General features: G+C 41.1%; 1 protein-coding gene, 1 non-coding gene and 1 pseudogene across 2 annotated transcripts; 1 reads left to right on the top strand and 2 right to left on the bottom strand.

The window, feature by feature from the left end:
- Positions 1-1,949: 1,949 nt before the first annotated feature.
- LOC148801720 (U2 spliceosomal RNA) lies at positions 1,950-2,100 on the bottom strand (annotated as a pseudogene).
- Positions 2,101-14,739: 12,639 nt separating this feature from the next.
- On the bottom strand, positions 14,740-14,846 carry LOC148801719 (small nucleolar RNA R71). The gene has a single exon (XR_016084889.1). It is a non-coding gene; the product is annotated as a small nucleolar RNA R71 (small nucleolar RNA).
- A 3,731-nt stretch (positions 14,847-18,577) lies between these two features.
- Positions 18,578-19,563, top strand: LOC148801718 (uncharacterized). Its single transcript, XM_088900412.1, has 3 exons — positions 18,578-19,268; positions 19,332-19,460; positions 19,553-19,563. Exons 1-3 carry the CDS (start codon positions 18,578-18,580, stop codon positions 19,561-19,563), a joined length of 831 nt encoding a protein of 276 aa, XP_088756538.1.
- Positions 19,564-24,183: the final 4,620 nt, after the last annotated feature.

Below are 24,183 nucleotides of genomic sequence, written 5' to 3'. Positions count from 1 at the left end.
AGAATTTTTAACATCATATATTCGACATATTAAACAATAATAAGTATGATAAATAAGAAATGTTTTTATTAATAATGGATATGAAATGTAAAATTTAAAACCAATTGGAAATAAAATTATTTTCCTTTTCTCTCTCATTGAGTATCATATCTAAGGTATATTCTCTCATTAAATACTATTTTAAGATATATTTATCTCATCATTAAATTCTATTAATTAAATCCACAACATTAATTTTAATAGTATAAAAACAAACATTTTGAAAACTAATTTGAAAACAAAACCATTTTCTTCCCTTCCAGTGATGGGTAAGAAATTCAACCATTTGGGGTCAAATGGGTTAATGAATAATAATATAATTAAATAATAAAAATTAAAATAAATAAAATATATAATACAAAAAAAGAATTTGACATATCTCTAATACTGTATATTCATTATATAAAATTAAATTAAATATGGAATGTAAGAAGTATTTTTATTAATGATGAAAATGGAATGCTAAATTTAAAATCAACCTAGAAATGAAATGATGTCATTGTCAAACAATAAAATTTGTAAAAATAGAAAATAAAAAAAACCACAAAAAGTAAAAATAGAGAAAATTTCGGCACATTTATCTACTATTATATATTTATAAAAAAATAAAATATTGGGTACATGTCTAATATTATTCATTCATTTTATTGAACAAAAATAAGTATTATACATAAGAAATAATTTTATCATTGATGAAAATGTAATACAAAATTTAATGTCACCTTACAAATCAAACTATTTTTCTCTTTGGGTGGTGGGTTAATGGTTTGGTTCAAATGGAATAATCGATGATATAATAGCTAAATAATAAATCTTTAAAATGTAATAAAACATACAAGTAATAAATCTTTAAAATGGAATATATAACTTAAAACTGATCCGAAAGCAAAACTTTTTCTTATCTAGATGGTGGGTAAATGATCCAACTTTTCAAAGAAACTCATGATGCCATAATTGAATAATAAATATTTAAAAAAATTGAACACAAAATGATAAAGTAGAGAATTGTGCCGAAAACACTTGGGAATATTTCTAATGTTATATACTCATCATATTAAATGAAAATAATTGTTAAAATAAAAATTATTTTTATTTATGACAGAAATGGAATAATAATAATAATAATAATAATAATAATAATAATAATAGTTGTTATCATAATTTAAAATTTCCACATGCAACGCACATGCACATTTACTACAAGCATTTAAGTTTATTTTTAATCATACTGTTACTTTTGTTAACTTTCGTTTTCTATATTAACTATGATGAGTCTAGATTTCCTATCTACAAGAACTCGACCCACGTCTACACACATAACGTTACAGCCACACATGGAGAACATCTCATACTCCTACATAGTATTATGCACGAGAAGATGTTCCTAATGCATGGGGTAGTGTGTTGTGGGTAAGGTTCCAGAGTCAACTATTTGCACGTGCTTAATTACTAGTTACTATTAAAAGTACAAAACTTTGGAACTTTAATGGTTGTATTAGCTTTGAATGGGGCTTCTTCTAGTTAGAAAAGCAAGCTAAATAACAAGAATATTCTCTATGCCTGCATCCAATAAATCATATGAAGGGATTTTCAGATTAAGAAATGTTAAAAGAATAATACATTTTGAGCAAGTAACGAGTAAAAGGTTCCATTACAAGGTGGGTGTGTACTGTATAGCGGTGAATCAGCCCAGAAGCATCACCCCACCAACAAATGGGCTTTCCATGGCCTAGTCTACTAATAACCCCCTCTATAAACCTCATTCTGCCTGTGAATATGTAAGGTGCGGTTACAAAATTCTGACCAGGACTTATCATCCTGCCCATGAATTGATGTAAGGTGGGGCTACAAAATTCTGACCTGTACTGATCAGTCACTCATCCAAAAAAATATTGAGAACTAAGAACTGGTAGGAGTGCGCCAGGCCCGTGCGGTAGTGCAACGCATGGGCGACGCATAAAAGCCCCAATAGCAAGCTATTGAGATGGGCCACGTATCAGATATTAAACTGATAAGAACAGATACTACACTTGATCTTAGCCAAAAGGCCGAGAAAGATATGCTTTGTTAAGCCTCTCAATTCTGATTTTATAGTTTAGCTATGCTTTCCACCTCTTTACTCCTACCTGATGTGGGACTAAAAGGCCCGCTTTCAAAAGCTGCAAGATTAATGAGCCCTATGTTCTTTTTTTTTCATTTTTTTTCGAGCTCTATGCTCTAGCAAGAATCTCTCTCTCTTCTATTTTGTATCTTCTACTAAATAATGCATATTGATCTTATTGAATATCATTCGTTTGGTTGATGAGAAAATCTGGATTCAGCAAGAGCGATATTGGGAAGATAAAACCTTTGTATCAATAGGTCCTCCCCTTAGGTTGGTTGCTAAGATGATCCTCGATTTTGTGATTTTCCCCTGCTACTATGCCACTACTGGTTCTTCTTAACAGAATTAGAAATGGACCAACATAGAATATAAAACTACTATGCATAGTGGTTCATCCAAGTAGCTATCAACCAATGGGACAACAATAGAGAATGATAAATTGATCTGATATAGGTGCATATGGCAAGGCCTAGGGTCATGCCACATGGCACCGGTCAGACGAGATCCTAGTCGTCCACTCCTAACAACCTCCAACCACTCCTAGCTCAAGGTAAACCATCTTGCTCACTCTTGCTCTTTTGCATACTTGCTTCAAAGTGACTTCGTCTGAGCCCTCATCTCAAGCCTGGTCTGACCCCTCTTAAACACTTGACTAACTTGACGATTGGAGTCTCCACCTCTGAGATAACACCTGAGGCCTCTGAAGTGGGCTCTCCTCTTACTCTCAGGTTGGATGCATCGGCCTCGGCCAGAAATAAAGTTACCTTGTTGCCCTCGGCCCCATCCTAGGCAGCAACAATTGGCGTTGTCTGTGGGAACGTTCTTAAGACTTCCCCTAAGAAAACACTTAACGCAAACAATTAAGTTTCCAAAATGGCTAACAAACAAGATAATAATCAAAATCCTTAGAACCTGGTTACCATGGACCAATTTAAACTAGTACTCAACAGATTGGACAACATAACTCAGAAAACTGGATGAGATGGGGCACCTAATAGGAGGCTGCCCCACTGGGAGCCAAGGGTAGCATAGTGGACCGCTCCACTCACGCGCCACTGGTCCAGTGCCCGATCGGCCCCAGAAAGGCCGGCCCCTCAACATCCAATAGCAGTAGCCGATGGGTGAAAAAGCCTCTTTCGAAGACATCCTGCCTTCCCAGCCGAAGGGGAGATAATCCAGCTAGGTCCTGTGACAACCATCGGGACTGCAACCGCTACCACCATGCAGAGAGCTACTGAGACGAAGGCGGGCGCTTTGGTCACTACAATCCTCCTCCGAGGGCTGGGGGCTGACACTACGCCTCTCCCCCACCAGTATCGGACCTCCACGATCTCCTCAATGACCATCGAGCCCAAAAAGCCCAAGACTTGTCGGCGTCCAAGAACTCAGGGAACCGGGCTGACCCATTCCGTGTTAGGGGAAACCAGGACCAGGCCTAGGCCCCCATCGACCGACATCTTGGCGACCTATAGGCACAGATCGACGCCATTGAAGACGAGATCCAATAGGTGAAGGAAGGCCAAGGTGATGCCTCCACTAGTCAGAACCCCTCGCCCACCCGGATGGATGCCTTTACTGACTCCATCACCTCAGAAGCCGCTCCCACCTCATTTCAAGACTCTCACTTTGGAGACGTATGATGGAACCACCGCAAGAGGGTTAATCCTAAAAAATATTGCAAGTACCACCATGGTACTGGCCACGATACAGAGGACTGCTACGAGCTCAAAAACGAGATCGAGTCCCTCATTCACCATGGTCACTTGAAAGAGTATGTGGGGGGCAACCTCGGCGCCTCGTCCTCACAACAACGGTAGCAAGCCAGGGGCCAAGCCCATCACACCCTAGCTAGAGTCATCGACATCATTGCAGGGGGTACGACCTCAAGTGGAGCGTTGGCCTCAGCCTGAAAGGCGTATACCAGGCAACTCAGCATCTAGGGCCCGACACCCAAGAAGTCGAAGCCAGACAATGTCATCTCCTTCTCGAACAATAACCTATAGGGGGGGTCTCAATGCCCCATGACGACATGTTGGTGGTGACCATAACCATCACCAACTACATGGTGAAGAGGATACTTTTGAATAGTGGCTCTTTGGCAGGCATCCTCTTCTACGACACCTTCAAGAAGATGAGGCTAACACTGGATTGGCTACAATTGATCGACATTCCACTAGTCAGCTTCTCTAGAGCCGCCGTCAAGCCATAAGAAAGAATCACCCTACTGGTCACAATAGGGACAGAGCCTCGATAGGTGACTAGGATGACCAAACTTTTGGTCGTGAAAAATCACCCTACCATGCACTCAAGGTGGTCATTTCATCCCATCACTTCATCATGAAGTTCCCCACCGAGCATGACGTCGGAGTCATCAAAGGGAACCACTAGACACCCAGAAAGTGCTATGTGGCAGCACTAAAAGGCAAAAACAAAGAAGCTTTGTCGTTGAAAGGGCTCGACCTCAGGGATGAACCAGCGAGCTGAGGCCAGCCTGCCAAGGACCTCATCTCGATTCCCTTAGATGAGTCTGAGCCCAAGAAGACGGTGTGTGTAGGGTCCCACCTTCCTCCAGACACACTTTTCTGAATTGGTAAGCTTCCTCAAAACTAATGCCGATGACTTTGCTTAGTCTTCTGCTGACATGTCAGGAATTGACCCCTTAGTCATTACTCATAGGCTAAGTGTGGACCCGAGTTGTAGGCCAGTTCGGCAAAAAAATAGGAACTTTGCACCAGAGCTTGGAAAGCCATTAGAGAGGAGGTATACAATCTACTTGACGTTGGCTTCACCCGAGAGGTACATTACCCTAAATAGTTGTCTAATGTAGTCATGGTTAAGAAGGCTAATGGGAAATGGCGAATATGTATTAACTTTACAGACCTCAACAAAGCCTACCCCAAAGATAGATTTCCTTTGCTGAGGATCGACCACCTCGTCGATGCCACTACAAGGTATGAGTTGTTAAGCTTCATGGATGCCTTCTCCATATACAATTATATCAAGATGCACCTCAAGGACGAGGATAAGACCTCGTTCATCACCGATCATGGAAACTACTACTACGAGGTCATGCCATTCGAATTGAAGAACGCCGGAGTCACTTACCAGCGGCTGGTAAACAAAGCCTTCAAGGACCAGATGGGAAGGAACATCGAGGCCTATTTGGATGACATGGTGGTGAAGAGCCTGAAAGTCGACCAGCACACCTCGAACCTCATCGAGACCTTTGTGGTGCTGAGGAAGTACAACATGAAGCTGAACCCTAGCAAGTGTGCCTTTGGCGTCACCTCGGGCAAGTTCTTGGGCTTTGTGGTAACTTAGTAGGGCATAGAGGCCAACCTAGAGAAAATTCAGGCTATACTGGATATTGAACCACCTCGGTCCATCAAGGAGACACCGGCCGAGTGGCTGCCCTCAACCAATTCATGTCGAAGTCGGCCGACCATTACATACCCTTCTTCTGAGCCATCAAGAAGCTGAAGGACTTCTAATGGACCAAAGAATGCCAGAAAGCCTTTAATGAACTGAAGTCCTACCTCACCTTGCCCCCTCTGCTTACAAGGCCCCTTTCAGGAGAAACCCTGCTCTTATACCTCTCAGCCAAGGATGAGGTCGTCAACTCTATTCTGGTACGAGAAGATGAAAGAGTGCAGAGGCCGATCTACTATATTAGTAAGGTCCTCTATAGTGCCAAGACCAGGTACCCTAAGGTGGAGAAGATAGCCTTTGCATTAGTGGTCTTGGCCAGGAAACTCATACCCTACTTCCAGGCTCATAGCATCACGGTATTGACCAGCCAACCCCTCAAGTCTGTAATCTCCAAGCCAGAGACCTCGGGCCAGCTGACCAAATGGGCCACTGAGTTTGACTTGCACTACCAGCTGAGGCCTGCTATCAAAGCACAAGCCCTAGGAGATTTCTTGGTGGAGTGCACCTTCAATAAAAACCTCGGCCAGTCACTTGATGAGGATAAGGGACCTTGGCTGACCTGGAGACTATTTGTGGATGGATCTTCTAATGCCAAGGGAATCATAGTAGGCCTCATACTTCTCACCCCGGATGACAACAAGGTGAAATACGTACTACGGTTCAGCTTCCCTGCCTCCAACAACAAAGCTGAGTACGAGGAGTATGAAGCCAGAGAGCCAAATATGGATAAGTACTTGGCCAAAGTCTGAGAGCTAGCCAACCACTTCCAGCATCTCGCCCTACAACAAGTCCCTCGAGTCGAGAACATGAGAGTGGACACCCTCTCTAAACTGGTAAGTAGCTCGGCCTTGACCCTCGGTTGTACTATACAAGTCGAGAAGCTTGCATGGCTCAACATTAGAGAAAAGAAAGTTTGTCCAGTCCAAGTCGAGTCCTGTTGGATGGACCCCATCCTCGCCTATCTACAACACGAGCAACTCCCTCCGACAAGAATGAAGTGAGGAGAGTTTGACAGCAAGCAGCCCACTATGCTCTGCTCAAAGGAAAACTATACAGGAGATCTTTCACTTTGCCCTACCTTCGATGCCTCTGCCGATAGGAGGGCGAATATGTGCTCTGAGAATCCACGAAGGCATCTATGATAACCACCTCAGAGATAAGAGTCTTAGCACAAAAAGACTAAGGCAAGGATATTTCTCGCTTACCATATAGAAGGACAACACCAAGCTAGTGCAGAAGTGTGACCGATACCAGAGACTCCAACATCTCCCATCAGTCAACCACAACCCTCTCAGCCCTTAATAGTCCATGGCCCTTTGCAAAGTAGGGAATAGACCTCCTCGGACCATTCCCTCAAGCTATTGGGAACAGGAAGTACCTTGCCATCGCGGTAGGCTACTTCACCAAGTGGGTCGAAGTTGATCCCTTGGTGACCATCACGGCCAAAATGATCCAAAAGTTCTTTTGGAAAAACATCATTTGCTGCTTCGGCATCCCCCACATGCTAGTCACTAACAATGGCAAATAGTTTGACGATGCAAGGTTCAAAGGATGGTGTGTAAGCCTCAGAATAAAGAAGCAATACACCTCAGTCAGCTATCCCCAAACCAACAGCCTGGCCAAGGTCACCAATAGAACCATCCTAGAGGGATTGAAGACAAGGTTGGATAGAGGCAAGGGTCTTTGGGCTGATGATCTGTACAACATCCTTTGGTCCTATTAGACAACACCTTGGACTTCCAGAAGGGAGACCCCATTCAACTTGACATACAAGACCAAGGCCATCGTCCCATCAAAGATCGGCCAGTTGACACATCAAACCGAGGCATACAATGAGGCTGAGAATGATGAAGAGTTGAGAAACAATCTAGACATGTTGGAAGGCGTTTGAGAGCAACCTCAAGTTAGGGTTGCTGCCTATCAGAAAAGGGTCGCCAAATACTATAACTCTCGAGTGAGAGAGCGACAATTCCAAGAAGGTGACCTCGTCCTCAAAAAGGTCATGGTGCCCGAGCCTGACATTGGAAAACTTGGCTCTAATTGGGAAGGGCCCTACAGAATCAAGCAGGTGGTCAGCCCCGGCACCTTTCGGCTAGAGTACTTGAGTGGAAGACCAGTACTTCACACTTGGAACTCTGAGAACCTCCGAATGTACTACCAATGATGTAATCTCATTTATGAAAGCTTATCAATGAGATGTTCAAAGTTCCTCCAACCTCGGCTCAAATTTTTAGTGTAAAACATTCTTGCTCCTTCTGATTGCCAAGACCCCTCGGCCACACGACTAGCCATAGCACACAACCTTCACCAAGGTTATACGCTCGAATTGGACGACATCCAAAGCACACGACTCTCGAAGAGTCATATGCCTACTCACATTTTGGCTAAGGGCAAAGAACTTCTTGGGCCTCAGCCACAGTGTTGACCCACTACCTAATACAAACTGAGGTGAACGAACACACTAAAACAAGCAGCGTTACTTAGCTAAGGTAAAGGCACTCCATGACCTTAGCCAGGCACCACTTGCTAGGCCTCGGCTGCATGCCGGTCCATTCACTAAATCCCTAAGGAAGGCTAAGCCAGACAGGCTAAGGCATTCACCTCCCTTTCCTTCTCTCTACGGAAAGGGGCCCTGAGTGCTCGGTGGTGGAGCTTGGCCTTGTCTTAATTACCCTAACAGGAAAGAAGAATAGGCTAGGTAAGCTAAGGCAACCGCTTCCCTTTCCTTCTCGCTAAGGAAAGTGGCCCCGATTCCTTGACAACTAGGCTCGACCTCGGCCTAACTTCCTTAACTTGAAATCCTAAGCAAGTGGCTAAGTAAAAATAGCGAGTTTTTCTGCTACTTGCACCTTATCGAAGGGAGACATCGACTCCTAGCACAACAAGAAAGAAAAAATAAAAAGAAAAAGAAAAAAAGGCACAAGATTTGCAAAAATACTAAGTCTATTTTTCATTTAATCATTTCCTTTGCATTGTATGCTTTACAAAAAGACAGCCTCGGATGGGAGAGGCTGAGCCCCTTAAAAAAAATAAACAAACAAAAAACAAAAGGAGAAGTCAAAGTTGTACGGGGAGAATAGACAAAAAAATAGACTTCTTGGAGCAGACCCCGACCCTGCATGAAACATCTACAGGCCTTGACGTCCATGCGCTCATTGACCACCTTAGTTTGTAAAGGTTGCTCATCATCGACAGGAGAACTCAAAGTTGTACGGGGAGAATAGACAAAAAAATAGACTTCTTGGAGCAGACCCCGACCCTGCATGAAACATCTACAGGCCTTGACGTCCACGCGCTCATCGACCACCTTAGTTTGTAAAGGTTGATCATCACCGACTTGGCCCTCGAACGGCTGCACTCCCTCGGTTGGTCCCATTGCCTCAACCGCCAGATTGTTCCTAAGTTGGACCCCTAGCAGGTTGATGTCAAAGTTCGATTGGAGCGCCAACACTTGGGCCTTCATATCTTTGATGCCCTCCAAGTATGAAGTGACATCGAATCAAGTCATCTCTTCTTTGTAGGCCTCGATATTCTTTCACTCCTCGACGGTCTTGGTCGAGGCCTCTTATGCCTTCCTCTCTGCCTCCTGAAGCTTCTCTCTAGCCTCCTTCATCTTCTCTTTGGCCTCGTTCAAAGAAGCACGGGCAGCCTTCAGTTGCTCCCTCCTCACTGAGAACTCGACTTCCATCTCCTTCTTGTGGTCATCCTCCCCACGCGCCGCCACTATGGATGCCTCTTGGCCGGTTTGGGCCTCGGCCAGCTAACGCTTCAGCCGGTCAATCTCCTCATGGGAGGTCCATAGTTTCTAAAGAAGGACCTCCACGTTATCACGTAGGCCGATGATGGTGGAAGACGTCCATAAGGAATAAGCGATCGTCAGTCAAAAAACAAAGCAAAGAAAAAATTGACTAAGTAAGAAGAGAAATAGCCTCACCTCGGCCAGCCGATCTAACAAAGTGTCCCAAACCCCTGGACGGACACCTGGGTTTAGGACTGCCTGTCTCCTATTGGGAGCATCCCGATCACCAGGGCTCAGCCGACCCCCGAGGTGATAAAAGTGTCACCCTCTCGGATGCTCCAGCTAGGGCGGAAGATTTTACGAGCCGCCAATGACATCTTGTTAGGGCGATCGAAAGTGTGGGGCTCGAATTGTTGAGAGCCCCTAGCAGCGCCCTCAGCTTGGCGGTCATTCACCGCCAGTCTCTTCCCCCTCGGAGGTTGGGAGGCCTTGGCAAGTCTCTTAGGCGTGACCACCCTTCTCCTCTCGGCCTCGATGGGTGCCTTCGCCCGAGGCAGTTCCTTTGTGGCAGTCATCTCCTTCGAGGCAGGCCTCTTTGATGGCCCCTCGCCCGAGCCCCTCTTGGTGGACTTGGCCATCTACACAATACATTCTTTGATACCGTCTTCCATCTCTGCAATACACAGAAAGACATGTCAATATGAAGACAAAGTGAAGAAGGGAGATAATGTAGACAGCTGACAGTAGGAGTGCCCGTATCGAGGCGAGCGGGGTTGAGACCAGCCCACACCAAGGCTTCCTCTACTACCAAGGGCTCGATGCGAATCATCCCCTTCAACTGAATCCGGGTCATCATGTCGGCCTCCTCATTATTATTATATGGTTGTATCCTCTTGGCCACGTTATCCGACTTCCCCCAGTCAGACCTAAAATGCCAACCTTCCAGATAGGACAAGAAGAAATACTTCTTCCAATTATGGACGGACAACAGGTTGTCTACTACTCTACCCCATCGGCCCTGGCAGTAGAATAAGCCGACCCCAATAGGATGCTTCCTCAAGGCAAACATACACCGGAAGATGTTCACGGTGAGGTACACACCTCAAAGGCGGGCCATCACCAACACGGCTATAATAGTCCTAACAGTGTTTGGAGCTAACTGAATGAGGGATATGTTGTAGTAGTCAAGGATCTTAGAGATGAGTGGAGGAATGGGAAATCGGAGGCCGAAGTGGAGGTAGTGCTCATGCACACACATCTCCCCCTCAGCTAGCTGCCACGACTTGTCGCCAACACTAGGGAATCTAAGCCTATAGCCCCCAGGAATATGGTACATCTTAGCTAGAGCCTTCACCTACTCCTTATTGAGTTCATTGTCCAAGTTGGAGTGTGGATAACGCATAAGCATCACACCTCGGCATTCAGCCTCGGCTAGCTCCTCAAGGGTTGGATCCTCGGCTTCTTCCGACTCTACCACTTTGGGATGCGTCAAGGCATTCCCAGTGGCATCACCCCTTAGTCTTGTAGAGTCAATGCTTTCATCGAGAAATTCCTTACCTCGTTGGTTACACTCGACACCTCCAGGGACATTCCTCTCCCTCAGCAGCTGGACCCTAGGTACCTAGGGGGAGCTCTCGGATTCACTATCAGTATCCTCACTACTGGATGAGGTGGAACAAGGAGTACTGGTGTTAAAGAGGTTAGTAAGTTCATAGCACTCGGGACCGAAGTCTAAGTACAACATGGTTTCAGGAGAAGCCCTTTACCTAACAAGCTGAGTTTGAGTAAGAAAACTAAGGAATCGGCTAGTTGGTGGCTGAGGTCTATGGAAACACAAACGGAAGCGAGCAAATGGTGGGGAGCTACCTCAAACAATGACCCTATTTAAAGGAAAATGCAAGGCTCAGATCACTTTAATCCAACGGCCACAGAGCCGCCAACCTGATAGATTGAACTGACGTGTGCCACGTGGCATTGACCTTGGGAATGCAAAACGATGCCAAAGAGACTAGCCGATTCTCTTGCCAACTCCAATTAAGGAACGACCCAAACTGAGCAACCCACCGCCTGTATCACGCACGGCCATGATCGATCAACGCCTATGCCCATCTCGCACACTGATCCATGACGACATCCGTATAGAGCAAGGCCAACAAATGCGGACACCTCACACCCATGTCATGCACGGTCTCACGCTCTCGACCCACCATGACTCTTTAAAGAGGCAAAAAGTCAACAAAGAAGTAGTCACCATAGGGTTACCCAAGGAAGCTCTCAATAGCTGAGGTTGATGCCTCCGCGCCACTATATGACTTCCTCTCCATTCAAAGCCGAGGCCTCTACCAAACGCGCCATCCTATGCCTCCACAAGGCACTATAGTACTCTCTTCAGCCGAAGCCGAGGTCTCAGCCCAACACACTGTGATGTAGGTGCACATGGAAAGGCCCGATATCGCGCCATGTGGCATCGGCCAGACGAGATCCTGGCCGTCCACTCCTAACAACCTCCAACCACTCCATGGGAAGGCCAAGTATAAAAGAGGGTGCCCAGCTCAAGGTAAACCATCTTGTTCACTCTTGCTCTCTTGCATACTTGCTTCAAAGTGACCTTGTCTGATCCCTCATCTCAGCCTGGTCCGACCCCTCGTAAGCACTTGACTAACTTGACTGTCGGAGTCTCCACTCTTGGGATAACACCTAGGGCCTCTGACATGTGCTCTCCTCTTGCTCTCAGGTTGGACGCATCGGCCTTGGTCAAGAGTGAAGTTACCTTGTTGCCCTCGGCCCCATCCTAGGCAGCAACATGATCTATTATCTTTACCCTTTCTTTCAATTCTAAGATAAATCCATTAGAAACCAATATCTTGTGTGCCTATCACTAGTTACCAGTTCTAATTTCAAATGGCTATGTTCCAGAGCAGTCTATTTAAGAATTTTCTTTTCCCTTTGTGTGCATTTGAACCCGCCATCTCTCTTGATGAACTGCTGATATCTTATCAAATGGTCTTCTTTTCTTGAACAATTTCTTCATCTGAATTCTAAACATGACTACCTAACTAGATTGCACTTAGGACCATCAATTCCTTCCTCTAGAGCAATGCTAATTGGAAAGCTCTTTGGTTTTATGTTCAAACGCATATTAAAGATTGGTTATCCTCTATCCTAGACAATTGTGAGTTATTTGAATTTAAACAAAAACTGAGGTTGCATTTGGAGTCTGTGTAAATCAAGAATGGTGTAAAACTTTACATTACTTTGATTTTGTCCATGTTTAGAAGGAAAGTGCAATCATGATCGACATAAAACTCCACTCCAATTCAGTTTTGTGTATATTTGGATGGAGTGGATTTTAACATCGATAATCAATGTAAAACCTATCAAAAATACACTCTTCACTCATCGTGTTTTTAAAAAGCAACGATCATTTTCATGGTTCAGTGTAAAATGCCATGTCATCGGTGTATTTTTACATCGATGACGTTTTACACTGATTCCAAACGCAATCTATGTAACAGCGTGCTGCTGCGTGCTCAGATTTGCTGAAGGGTGCAATTGTTCAGGTGGATGTGGTTCCTTTCAAGCAGTGGTACCTCTAGCACTGTGCTCACGACGAGAAGTAAGGAGAGGAAGGCGAAGATACTGATGAGAATGCAAAACATCATATTTTTCTCCCTCAATTTTTAGTCTTTTATACTTATTTGGTGCCTAAATGTACTTATTATTCTTATATTTTGATTTAAGATGCAAATGGAGGCGTTAAGTGAAAAACGAAGCTAATTGGGAAATTCTGGACAATTTCGGCATCTATTCATAATTTGGACATAAATCTCTCATCCAAGCTCCGATTGAGATGATTCAAGATGCTTTGGAATGACAAGGAAAAGTTATACAACTTTCATGTTTTGAGTTTTGAGAGATACTGACAGCATCGAGGTCGAAATCTGGATCTAAGTAGCTGTACCTGCAATGTTGACGTGCTGGAAACGTTTCTTATCCCACAAGTTTAATATGCGGAAATCACCACTCTCCTACTTGCATTAGAACTTTATTTTATTTTTGATATTTTCCCTGATAAGTCAGAATTGGAGATTGTTATCTTAGGAGAATTTTTAAGAGATTTTGTAGGCTTCTCTTGGGGAATGGGAAGTATAGAGAAAAAAGAAGAGAGAAAAAAACCATCAGACCTGGGCGGCCGTACCTCTCTCTCTTTTCCTCTCTAATTCTTCCTTGAGTTTTTCATCATGACCCTGCATGGCTAAACTTTGATACTTGGTCGAAGGAAACAGAAGCCTCAGAATCAACAAAACTGTGAGATCTAATTTAATTTTTACTGTTTGATTTATTCTTTGAGTATCAAATGTTCTTCTATGCTTATGTTTATGATTGCTTCGTTTGATCGCTAGGAGGCCTACTAGTTTATTATTTGTTCCAATCTGATGCTAGGTTAGATATCAGATCCGTAATTGTTTGATCCCTCTAATATGAGGAGTAACTAAGATTTAATGATTTGTTGCATCAGAAACTATTAGATCTTAGGAAGAACGCTCGACTAAATCAAATGCAATCACTTGTGCTTGTGTTGTTTAGTTTCATTGATGTCTAATGCTTAAGGTTACTACTAGATTAAATCTATAATGCTTGTTTGGGATTGTTCAGTAGTAAGGGTTAAGTAGATCATGTGTTTTCTAATTAATTGTGATTAGGGAGATACAGGAAAATAGTTATGAAGGTGAATATTCAAACTGTGAATTGATATACTTCTGCATCGATGATCAGTGGTGAAATTCTGATGGTGGATGTTGACTTAGACCAAGATTTTTTCTTTTGATTAATTTTGATACTTCAATTTGAATTACTCCTCATTTGATTTTCTTTCTTTTTAAATTTGGTTTTCATTATACTCAAAACCCCCCTCATCCTTGTTCATGTAGCACAAAACTAGGCTAGATATTCTCTGTGGGAATGATCTTGACTCGCACTACTACATGTGTTTTTAGGAGTATAGGTTTTATTTTTGGGTTCCTGCAATAGCACACCAAATTTTGGCACCGTTGTCGGGGATTTTTCTAGTTGATTTTTGTGCTTCTTGTGACCTTTATTCTCTGTTTTAGCGTAGAATTTTTATTTATTGCTCTAGATTTTTTTTTCGTGATATGTCTTTCATGGTTTGATAGGGTTTCCTTGATTTATGACTGTAACTCAATTTTCTAATCAAGGTGATTTGTAGTACGATCCAGAAATAGAGGGAACTTTGTGCAGTTTAAGGAGGGAAGCTTGAAGTAATTCTGAAGAGAACGATCTAGCTCTTGATTCCCTATCTGTTAGCGGTCCTGATTTAAGAGAGGAGGAAATCATGGTTGGAAATCAAACTTTGAAAGAGCTTGCCGCCCCTGATTTGGAGAAATATTTCCCAGCTTCAACAGCGGCCAACATTAGAAAAGAAATTTGTGGTGTAAGGCAGTACAACGGAGAGTCCCTACATGAATACTGGGAACGTTCCAAGAAAGTATGTGCAAACTGCCCCCATCATCAGATTAGTGAGTAGTTACTTATCCAGTATTTCTATGAGGGCCTTCAACCCACTGATAGGAGCATGATTGATGCTGCTAGCGGAGGAGCTTCAGTGGATAAAACTCCCGAGGTCGCGAGAAACTTGATTGCAAATATGGCAGCCAATTCTCAACAATTTGGCAGTAGGCTTGAACCTCCATCAAAGCATGCTAATGAGGTAAATATTTCCTCCCTTGAACAACAAATTGCGAGTCTAACTTCTCTTGTTCATCAAATGGTTGTAGGCAATACGCAAACAACGAAGACTTGTGGGATTTGTTCGGTGGTAGGGCATCCAACCGGTATGTGCCCAACTCTTCAAGAGGAGTCCATTGAGCAAGTGAATGCGGCAGGTGGTTTTCCTGTACAACTGCAAAGGAAGTATGATCCCTATTCGAGCATGTATAACCCGGGATGGAGGGATCACCCCAATCTCAGCTATAGAAGTCCACAAAACCGCCTAAGTTTCCTGCAATATCAGTAGCCATACCCCCTAGACAACAGCCAGGCCGAACCTCTAATTCCGGTATGTCTTTAAAAGATATTGTTAAGTCTCTTGCCACTAATACTTTGCAATTTCAACAAGAGATGAAACAATTTCAGCAAGAGGCAAGGGCCAGTATCCAAAGCTTAGACAATCAGATGAGCCAGATGGCAACCGCAATTAGTCGGCTAGAGGCACAAAGTTTGGGGAAATTACCCTCTCAAACGATAGTAAATCCAAGAGAAAATGCAAGTGCAATCATTTTGAGAAGTGGTAAAGAGGTTGAGATTCCAGTAAAGGCAGCCCCTACATCGTCAAAGCAAGAAAAGGAGAAAAACATTGTTGTAGACAGGAACGTTCCCAATGATGATGACGTACCCCAAGATGAGCGAAACAAAGATTTATATGAAACTTTTCGTAGATGCGAGGTAAATATTCCACTTTTAGATGCTATTAAACAAGTACCTTGTTATGCTAAATTCCTGAAAGAACTGTATACAATTAAGAGGAAGTAGAAACTCAAAGGATGTGAGAAGGTGAAAGTAAGGGAGAATGTTTCTACAATTATTCAAAGAAAACTCCCTACGAAGTGCAAAGATCCAGGTATGTTTACTATCCCTTGTACGATAGGTAACACTAGAATTGAGAAGGCCATGTTAGATTTAGGAGCTTCTATCAATGTCATGTCATATTCTATATATGCTTCTTTGAAACTTGGACCTTTGAATAAAATCGATGTTGTGATTCAATTGGTTGATAGATCTAATGCATAACCTAAGGGTGTAGTTGAGGATGTTCTTGTGCAAGTTAATGATTTGGTCTTCCCTGCTGATTTTTACGTGCTTGATATGGATAATGGTGATCCAACTACTCCTATTTTGTTGGGAAGACTATTTTTAAAGACATCCAAGACTAAGATAGATGTTCATAGTGGCACACTTACAATGGAATTTGATGGTGAAATTGTTAAGTTTAATATTTATGATGCCATGAAATTTCCTAGGGATGATAATCCTATTTATTCTATAGATATGATTGATTCTCTAGCACAGGAAGTTTTTGAACTTGATGGGAAAAATGGATTGGAAATTTCCATTAGTAAGCATCTTGAGAAAGAGGAGTTAACCTTGAGTGCTGATTTGCAGGAAACTGTTGTAGCACTGAATGATTTTTCGAAGTTACAACAGTCAAGTAACGTTCTTTATATTACGTTACCAATTTCTAACAGGAGACCTTTACCCTCTGTTTTGCAGGCCCCTATTCCAAATTTGAACCCTCTCCCCAGTCACCTCAAGTACATGTTTCTTGGAGATGAAGGGACGTTACCAGTGATCATCTCCAGTAGCCTTAGCGCACCACAAGAAGAAAAGCTTGTGTAGGTCCTTAAGGAGCATAGACGACTATTGGATGAACAACTGCGGATATCAAAGGAATCAGCCTGTCTACATGCATACATTGCATCTTACTTGAAGAGGGAGCAAAGCCTTCCCATCAACCACAAAGAAGGTTAAACCCACCCACAATGGATGTAGTGAAGAAGGAGATCCTCAAACTTCTTGAAGTTGGAGTGATTTATCCTATTTTAGATAGCAAATGGGTTAGCCCAGTTCCAGTGGTTCCTAAAAAGACCAGAATAATTGTTGTAAAAAACCAAAATGATGAACTAATTCCTACCTGAGTTCTGAATGGGTGGCGGGTTTGTATAGATTATAGAAAATTAAATATTGTAACCCGCAATGACCACTTCCCTTTACCTTTTATTGATCAAATGCTCGAAAGGTTAGCTAATCATTCTTACTATTGTTTTCTTGATGGCTTCAAGAAAAGACGACTTTTACATGCCCATTCGGGACTTTTGCATATCGCCGCATGCCCTTTGGCCTTTGCAACGCCACAACCACTTTCCAAAGGTGTATGATTAGCATATTTTCATATTACATTGAGAATATCATAGAAGTCTTTATGAATGATTTCACAGTTTATGGAGACTCCTTTGATAATTGTTTGCATAACCTTACACTAAGATGCATAGAAACTAACCTTGTGTTGAATTCTGAAAAATGTCATTTTATGGTTGAATAAGGTTTAGTTTTGGGTCATGTTGTTTCATCTAGGGGACTTGAGGTAGATAAAGGTAAAGTTGATATTATTCGATCTTTACCTTATCCCACTAGCATGCAGGAAGTTCGTTCTTTTCTTGGACATGCAGCTTTTTACCGGAGATTCATCAAGGACTTCTCCAAAACAGCATTACCCCTATGCAGGTTGCTACAAAAGGATGTGGCTTTTGAGTTCGATGAGGTGTATCAAAAGGCCTTCGATAGGCTGAAGGAACTGTTGACCTCTACCCTAGTTATCCAACCTCCTGACTGGAACATTCCCCTTCGAGATAATGTGTGACGCAAGTGATTATGTAGTAGGTGCTGTTTTGGGCCAAAGAATTGGAAAAGCGTCTCATGCTATATATTATGCTTCGAGGACTTTGAATGATGCCTAGAGAAATTACTCCACTACTGAAAAAGAACTTTTAGTTGTTGTTTTTGCTTTAAAGAAATTTCGATCTTATTTGTTTGGTACTAAAGTCATTGTTTACTCTGATCATGCAGCTCTTCGTTATTTGATGATGAAGAAAGAGGCGAAACCAAGATTAATAAGATGGATACTTCTCTTGAGTGAATTTGATTTGGAGATCAAAGACAAAAAGGGGGAAGAAAATTGTGTCGTAGATCACTTGAGTCGTTTGGTTCATGTGGAGGAAGAACTTCCTCTGCAAGAAATGTTCCCTGATGAGCAATTGTTCTCCACAAGTGTGACATTACCTTAGTATAAGAATATTGTGAACTATTTGGTTACTAATATGTTGTCGCCTGGTTTGTCTAAAGCTCAAACAGGTAAGATCAAGAGTGATGCCAAATACTATGTGTGGGATGACCCATACTTATGGAAGCATTGTGCAGATCAAGTGATAAGAAGGTGCGTGCCTGAAAATGAAATTATTTCTATTCTAACCTTTTGTCATTCTTATGCTTGTGGAGGTCACTTTGGAGCTAAGAGGACAACGAGAAAAGTGATGGAATGTGGTTTCTATTGGCCGAGCTTATTCCCAGATTCATACTCTTTTTGTAAGTCATGCAATCATTGTCAAAAGGCAGGTAATATATCCCAAAGGAAGGAGATGCCACAAACCCCCATAATATTTTGCAAAATTTTTTATGTTTGGGGCATTGATTTCATGGGACCTTTCCCTGTATCATTCGGTTATGTTTATATTTTGCTTGTTGTTGATTATGTCTCAAAATGGGTGGAAGCTAAAGCTACCAGGACTGATGATTCTATGGCTGTTACACATTTTATCAAGTCTAACATATTCTCCAGGTTTGGAATTCCAAGAGCTCTGATAAGTGATCGAGGCATTCACTTTTGCAATCGAACTGTAGAAGCTTTGCTGCGAAAGTACCATGTGACCCACAAAGTGTCAACTGCTTATCATCAGCAAACTAGTGGACAAGCGGAAGTGTCAAATCGAGAGATCAAGTCCATCCTTGAAAAGACGGTCAATCCAAGTAGAAAAGATTGGAGTTTGCGCTTGGATGATGCGTTGTGGGCGTATAAGACTGCATATAAGATGCCCATTGGTATGTTGCCTTACCGGTTGGTGTTTAGGAAACCATACCACCTTCTAGTTGAGTTAGAACACAAGGCTTATTGGGCTATCAAGAGTCTCAACATGAAGATGGACGAAAGTGGAGAGCACAAAAAGTTGCAACTACAAGAGTTAGAGGAAATTCGCAATGATGCTTATGAAAGTGCAAACATTTACAAGGAAAAGACAAAGGCTTTTCATGACAAGATGATCTCTAGGAAAGAGTTTAAAGTTGGTCAAAAAGTCCTTCTTTACCATTCACGGCTTCGTTTGTTTCCAGGTAAGTTGCATTCTCGTTGGATTTGACTCGTTGTTGTTACTAATGTTTTTCCTCATGGTACAGTTGAGATTCAAAGTTTAGCAAACTCCAAAATGTTCAAGGTGAATGGCCATAGACTCAAGCATTTCTATGAAGGTTTCCAAGTAGAGAATGTGGAACAATTGAACCTTGAGGACCCGGTTTATACTGATTGTAAAAGAGAATTTCGTTTTTCTTTCTCTTCTTATTTTCGCATTTATATTTTGGTTGTTTTTGCCTTTTCTTTGCATTTCACCTTACATCAGGGACAATGTAATTTTTAAGTGTGGGGGAGGGGATTTTGGTTGTGTTTTAAAATTTGATTTAGGATGTGTTTTAATTTTTTTATTTCAAAAAAAAGAGAAAAAAAAAGAAGAGAGAGTTTTACTCTTTGTTCCTGTGGTTTTCAACGATTTTTGGTTATGTATGCAATGAGCAAGATTCAATTAAGCTTGAAAAGTTCATAACATGATTCAATAAGTGATCTTCCAACTTAGAATTAATTAGTCTAGTTATTTTCCTTGAGAATGGTAGTGACTAAATTTAGTAGACAAAAAAAAAACTGGTGAGATTTTGAGCCTTTTAGACTGACACATCCATATCAGTCTCACTATTTTCTTTTATGTGAGATATTCTTCCATAGATTTGTTTCTCTAGAACTTACCTTGATTCTCTTCGAGGTCGTATTGACACATGCATGCATGAACATGATCAAGGCCCTTTTTTGTTATTCCCTTTGTTGGACCCCTTTGAGCTTTATTGACCTTTGTCGTTCATTGTGAACCCATGTTACAAGCTTTAAACCCGAGAAAAAATAATACCCTTACCCAAGCCGTAGAGCTAGTGGAGCATTGTTCATCATTTGATACGTATGGATGTGCAAGAAATGGGTGTGGAGGTGTCTGGATTTGTGATGTGGCTTATGACCGGTGAAATGGAACATGTTTTTGTTCTCAATTCGTGAGTTCCATTGTTGATGTTTTTATTGTTCTTCAAAAAAAAAAAGTAAAGAAGAAAGGAAGGAATGGAGGAAATTGCTTTTGATGTTACAAACTATCCATGCTCCTCCTAAAATAGAAAAGGGGGTCTGCTTATATATACAAAGGTAGAAGTTGTTGCAAAGGATTGCTCCCTGCTGCAAACAAAAAGTGTTCCTTTGAACGATCTCTTTTTCAATGCAGGAATTTTACATGGTTTAAATGCATTAAGGAAAAATTGAAGAAGTTGCTGAATGGAGTGATTGGTTTTATAGGTCTTATACATTCGAGCTTTAGTTTATTCAATTTTGCTCCACTAGTCTTGATGCCTTTTGAGCTATATTCCCAAATATTTCCCACCTTGATCCTAAGCCCCGTTACAACCCTTGAAAATTCCTTTTGATTCGTGTTATGCATGTGATCCCAATGGTGGAGAATGAGATGATATGCAAGCCTATGGTAGATCATTTCCATTGGAATGAATTTGAGCGAAACGCATACCCTTCAACACATGAGAGTCAAGTGTTTATTTCCGTGAGAGTCTACGCATTTAGTCTATTCCATCTTTGAGTGAAAATGCTTACTAAGTAATTGAAAGTTGTTTAAGAATGTTTGTTCATGATGTTATGAGTATTGAAGAGCTTATTTGTTCTTTATTGATGGTGTTGTAACCTTGGTGTATTTGGAAAAGTGAATTCAAATTTTGCCCGAGGATGAGCAAAAGTTGAGTGTGGGGGGATTTGATGAGAATGCAAAACATCATAATTTTTTCCCTCAATGTTTAGTCTTTTATACTTATTTGGTGCCTAAATGTACTTATTATTCTTATATTTTGATTTAGGATGCAAATTGAGGCATTTAAGTGAAAAATGAAGCTAATTAGGCAATTCTGGACAATTTCGGCATCGCTTCATAATTTGGACATAACTCTCTCATCCAAGCTCCGATTGAGATGATTCAAGATGCTTTGGAACGACAAGGAAAACTCTACAACTTTCATGTTTTGAGTTTTGAGAGATACTGACTGAATCGATGTTGAAATTGGGCTTGAAGTAGTTGCACCTACACTATTGACATGCTGAAAATGTTTCTTAGCCCACAAGTTTAATATGCGGAAATCACCACTCTCCTACTTGCATTAGAACTTTATTTTATTTTATTTTATTTTATTTTTGATATTTTCCCTGATAAGTTAGAATTGGAGATTGTTATCTTAGGAGAATTTTTAAGAGATTTTGTAGGCTTCTCTTGGGGAATGGGAAGTATAGAGAAAAAAGAAGAGAAAGAAAAAAACCATCAGACTTGGGCGGCCGCACCTCTCTCTCTTCTCCTCTCTAATTCTTCCTTGAATTTTTTATCATGACCCTGCGTGGCTAAACTTTGATACTTGGTCGAAGGAAACAGAAGCCTCAAAATCAACAAAACTGTGAGATCTAATTTAGTTTTTACTATTTAATTTATTCTTTGAGTATCAGATGTTCTTCTATGCTTATGTTCATGATTGCTTCGTTTGATCGCTAGGAGGCCTACTAGTTTATTATTCGTTGCAATCTGCTGCTAGGTTAGATATCAGATCCGTAATCGTTTGATCCCTCTAATCTGAGAAGTAACTAAGATTTAATGATTTGTTGCGTCAGAAACTATTAGATCTTGTGTTGTTTGATCCCTCGACTAAATCAAATGCAACCGCTTGTGCTTGTGTTGTTTAGCTTCATCGATCTCTAATGCTTAAGGCTACTACTGGATTAAATCTTTAATGCTTGTTTGGGATTGTTCAGTAGTAAGGGTTAAGTAGATCATCTATTTTCTGATTAACTGTGATTAGGGAGATATAGGAAAATAGTTCTGACGGTGAATATTCAAAGTATGAAATGATATATTTCTGCATCGATGATCAGTGGTGAAATTCTGATGGTGGATGTTGACTTAGACCAAGATTTGTTCTTTTGATTAATTTTGATACTTCAATTTGAATTGCCCTTCATTTGATTTTCTTTCTTTTTAAATTTGGTTTTCGTTATACTCAAAACCCCTCCTCATCCTTGTTCATGTAGCACAAAACTAGGCTAGATACTCTCTATGGGAACGATCCTTACTCGCACTACTACATGTGTTTTTAGGAGTATAGGTATTATTTTTGGGTGCTTACAACAGCACGCCAGATACTGTTGAGGAACCAAACAAAAGCAGCCATTTTCTGAGGAACTTGAGAAGCATGAACAAGTTGACAAAGCTTGATCCTCACCTGGAAGTGCATTTCAACAATAGCCATTTGGTGATTGCAAATGCATCTCAGCCTGGTCAAATGGTCAAAGCTGATGGAGATCAATGAACTGGAGTTTTATATGCACAAGATCTGGAGGATGAATGAGAAAGCTGTAGGACGTGCTTTTGCTTAAGATTTTCAGGGCAGAATTTTGTATCCCAAGATTGAGCTATTGATCAGCTTAAGTGGGTTTTAGTTCATCCGACCATTTCCCTTTTTCTCTAAAGTCACTACCCATCTTTGCTCGAATGAAATTTTGAACACAAAATAGAAAAGAGATAGCTTTCAAACATAAACAACAGAAATCTGAACCATAAAGCAATGAAAGAATCCAAAATTTAATTATATATTTTACAGCTAGGATAGTGGAAGTCCATCTTAATCGAATGAGACACTCTGAAATACCCTAGCTAATTAGTCATTGCGCATTTAACCAACCAGTGCAGATTGCAGTGATCTTCGACCTCCATCACATTGCCCTATACTTATTATATAAATGATCAAACCAAACACCTCCTTATGATTTTGCACTCACAACAAAAATATAAAATGGGGCAAATCAACAAATAGGGGTATTATGGCTACAAAAAAGTCCAAAGTTCTTAATTCACACTTCTTAAAATTTAAAAGAACATGCATAATCAACCCAAAAAAGATATGGTTATAGATAGATTTGCACTCATTTGTAGTGCAAATATCGTATCCAAAAAACTAATGCAAAATTTGCACCACTTTTCTCATGCATTCATTCTCTCAATACCCATAAGAGTAAGGATCACATCATTTTACTTCCCATTTTACTCCTCCCAAAAGACAACCTTCTTTCATTTTCTCTCATATAAATTATAAAAGTGTGGATCATATCATTTTACTTTCAATTTTACTCCATACAAACAAACAAATCAAAATAAGGCAATTTCTATCATACATTAAGGTATGATGCCTGAAAAAACTTTAACTAATCAAAGAGCCATGTGGATTCAATGAATACAAGTTGACTAGTTGGTTGATGAACAATTGGACAAAATAAAGTCTTAAACAAAAGTATATAAGAATTTGTAGCCAGCCCATTTTCACTGACATACCCTTGCATTAATACAATACAAACAAAGCCTCAAAGTTTGCTTAAAGAAAAAAACTCGCATATTCCATGGTCCGAACTTGAGGATGTTTGTGAACAAAATGATAGTCAATGTAAATGTGTTTTGTGTGTTCATGAAAAACTTGATTAGCTGCTATATGTAAGACAATTTTATTGTTGCAAAAGAGCATTGGCCTAGTTTGATGGAGCCCAAGATCAGTGAGTAACCATTTTACCCAAATTCGTTCTGCTAGCGGCAGCAATTCAGCTTCAATAAACGAGCTACATTGGGCTACTTAATTGTCAACATAGATAATAATGGCAAGAAAACTATTCGGCCTTGCTAAAGTGAAAAGTGTAAAGTCTATTGTTGATTGTCGAAAGCCATTGTTTCTTAGTGCTTGAGCTAACTTCTCAAACCAATTGTGCAAGTAGGGATGGCAATTTTGCAGGAATTTTCAGCTATCCGACTAGTCCCAACCCTAATAGGACCCATTTATCAAAACCCTATATGGTTTGGGTTTTGACTTTGGGTATCTGATACCCGATACCTGGTTTTATTTGACACAGGTA

This window comes from Nelumbo nucifera, chromosome 3 (genome assembly GCF_055504915.1).
Source record: "Nelumbo nucifera cultivar China Antique chromosome 3, China Antique-T2T, whole genome shotgun sequence".
In the NCBI taxonomy this organism is placed as follows: domain Eukaryota; kingdom Viridiplantae; phylum Streptophyta; class Magnoliopsida; order Proteales; family Nelumbonaceae; genus Nelumbo; species Nelumbo nucifera.
This window is presented reverse-complemented; position numbering and strand designations above follow the sequence as displayed.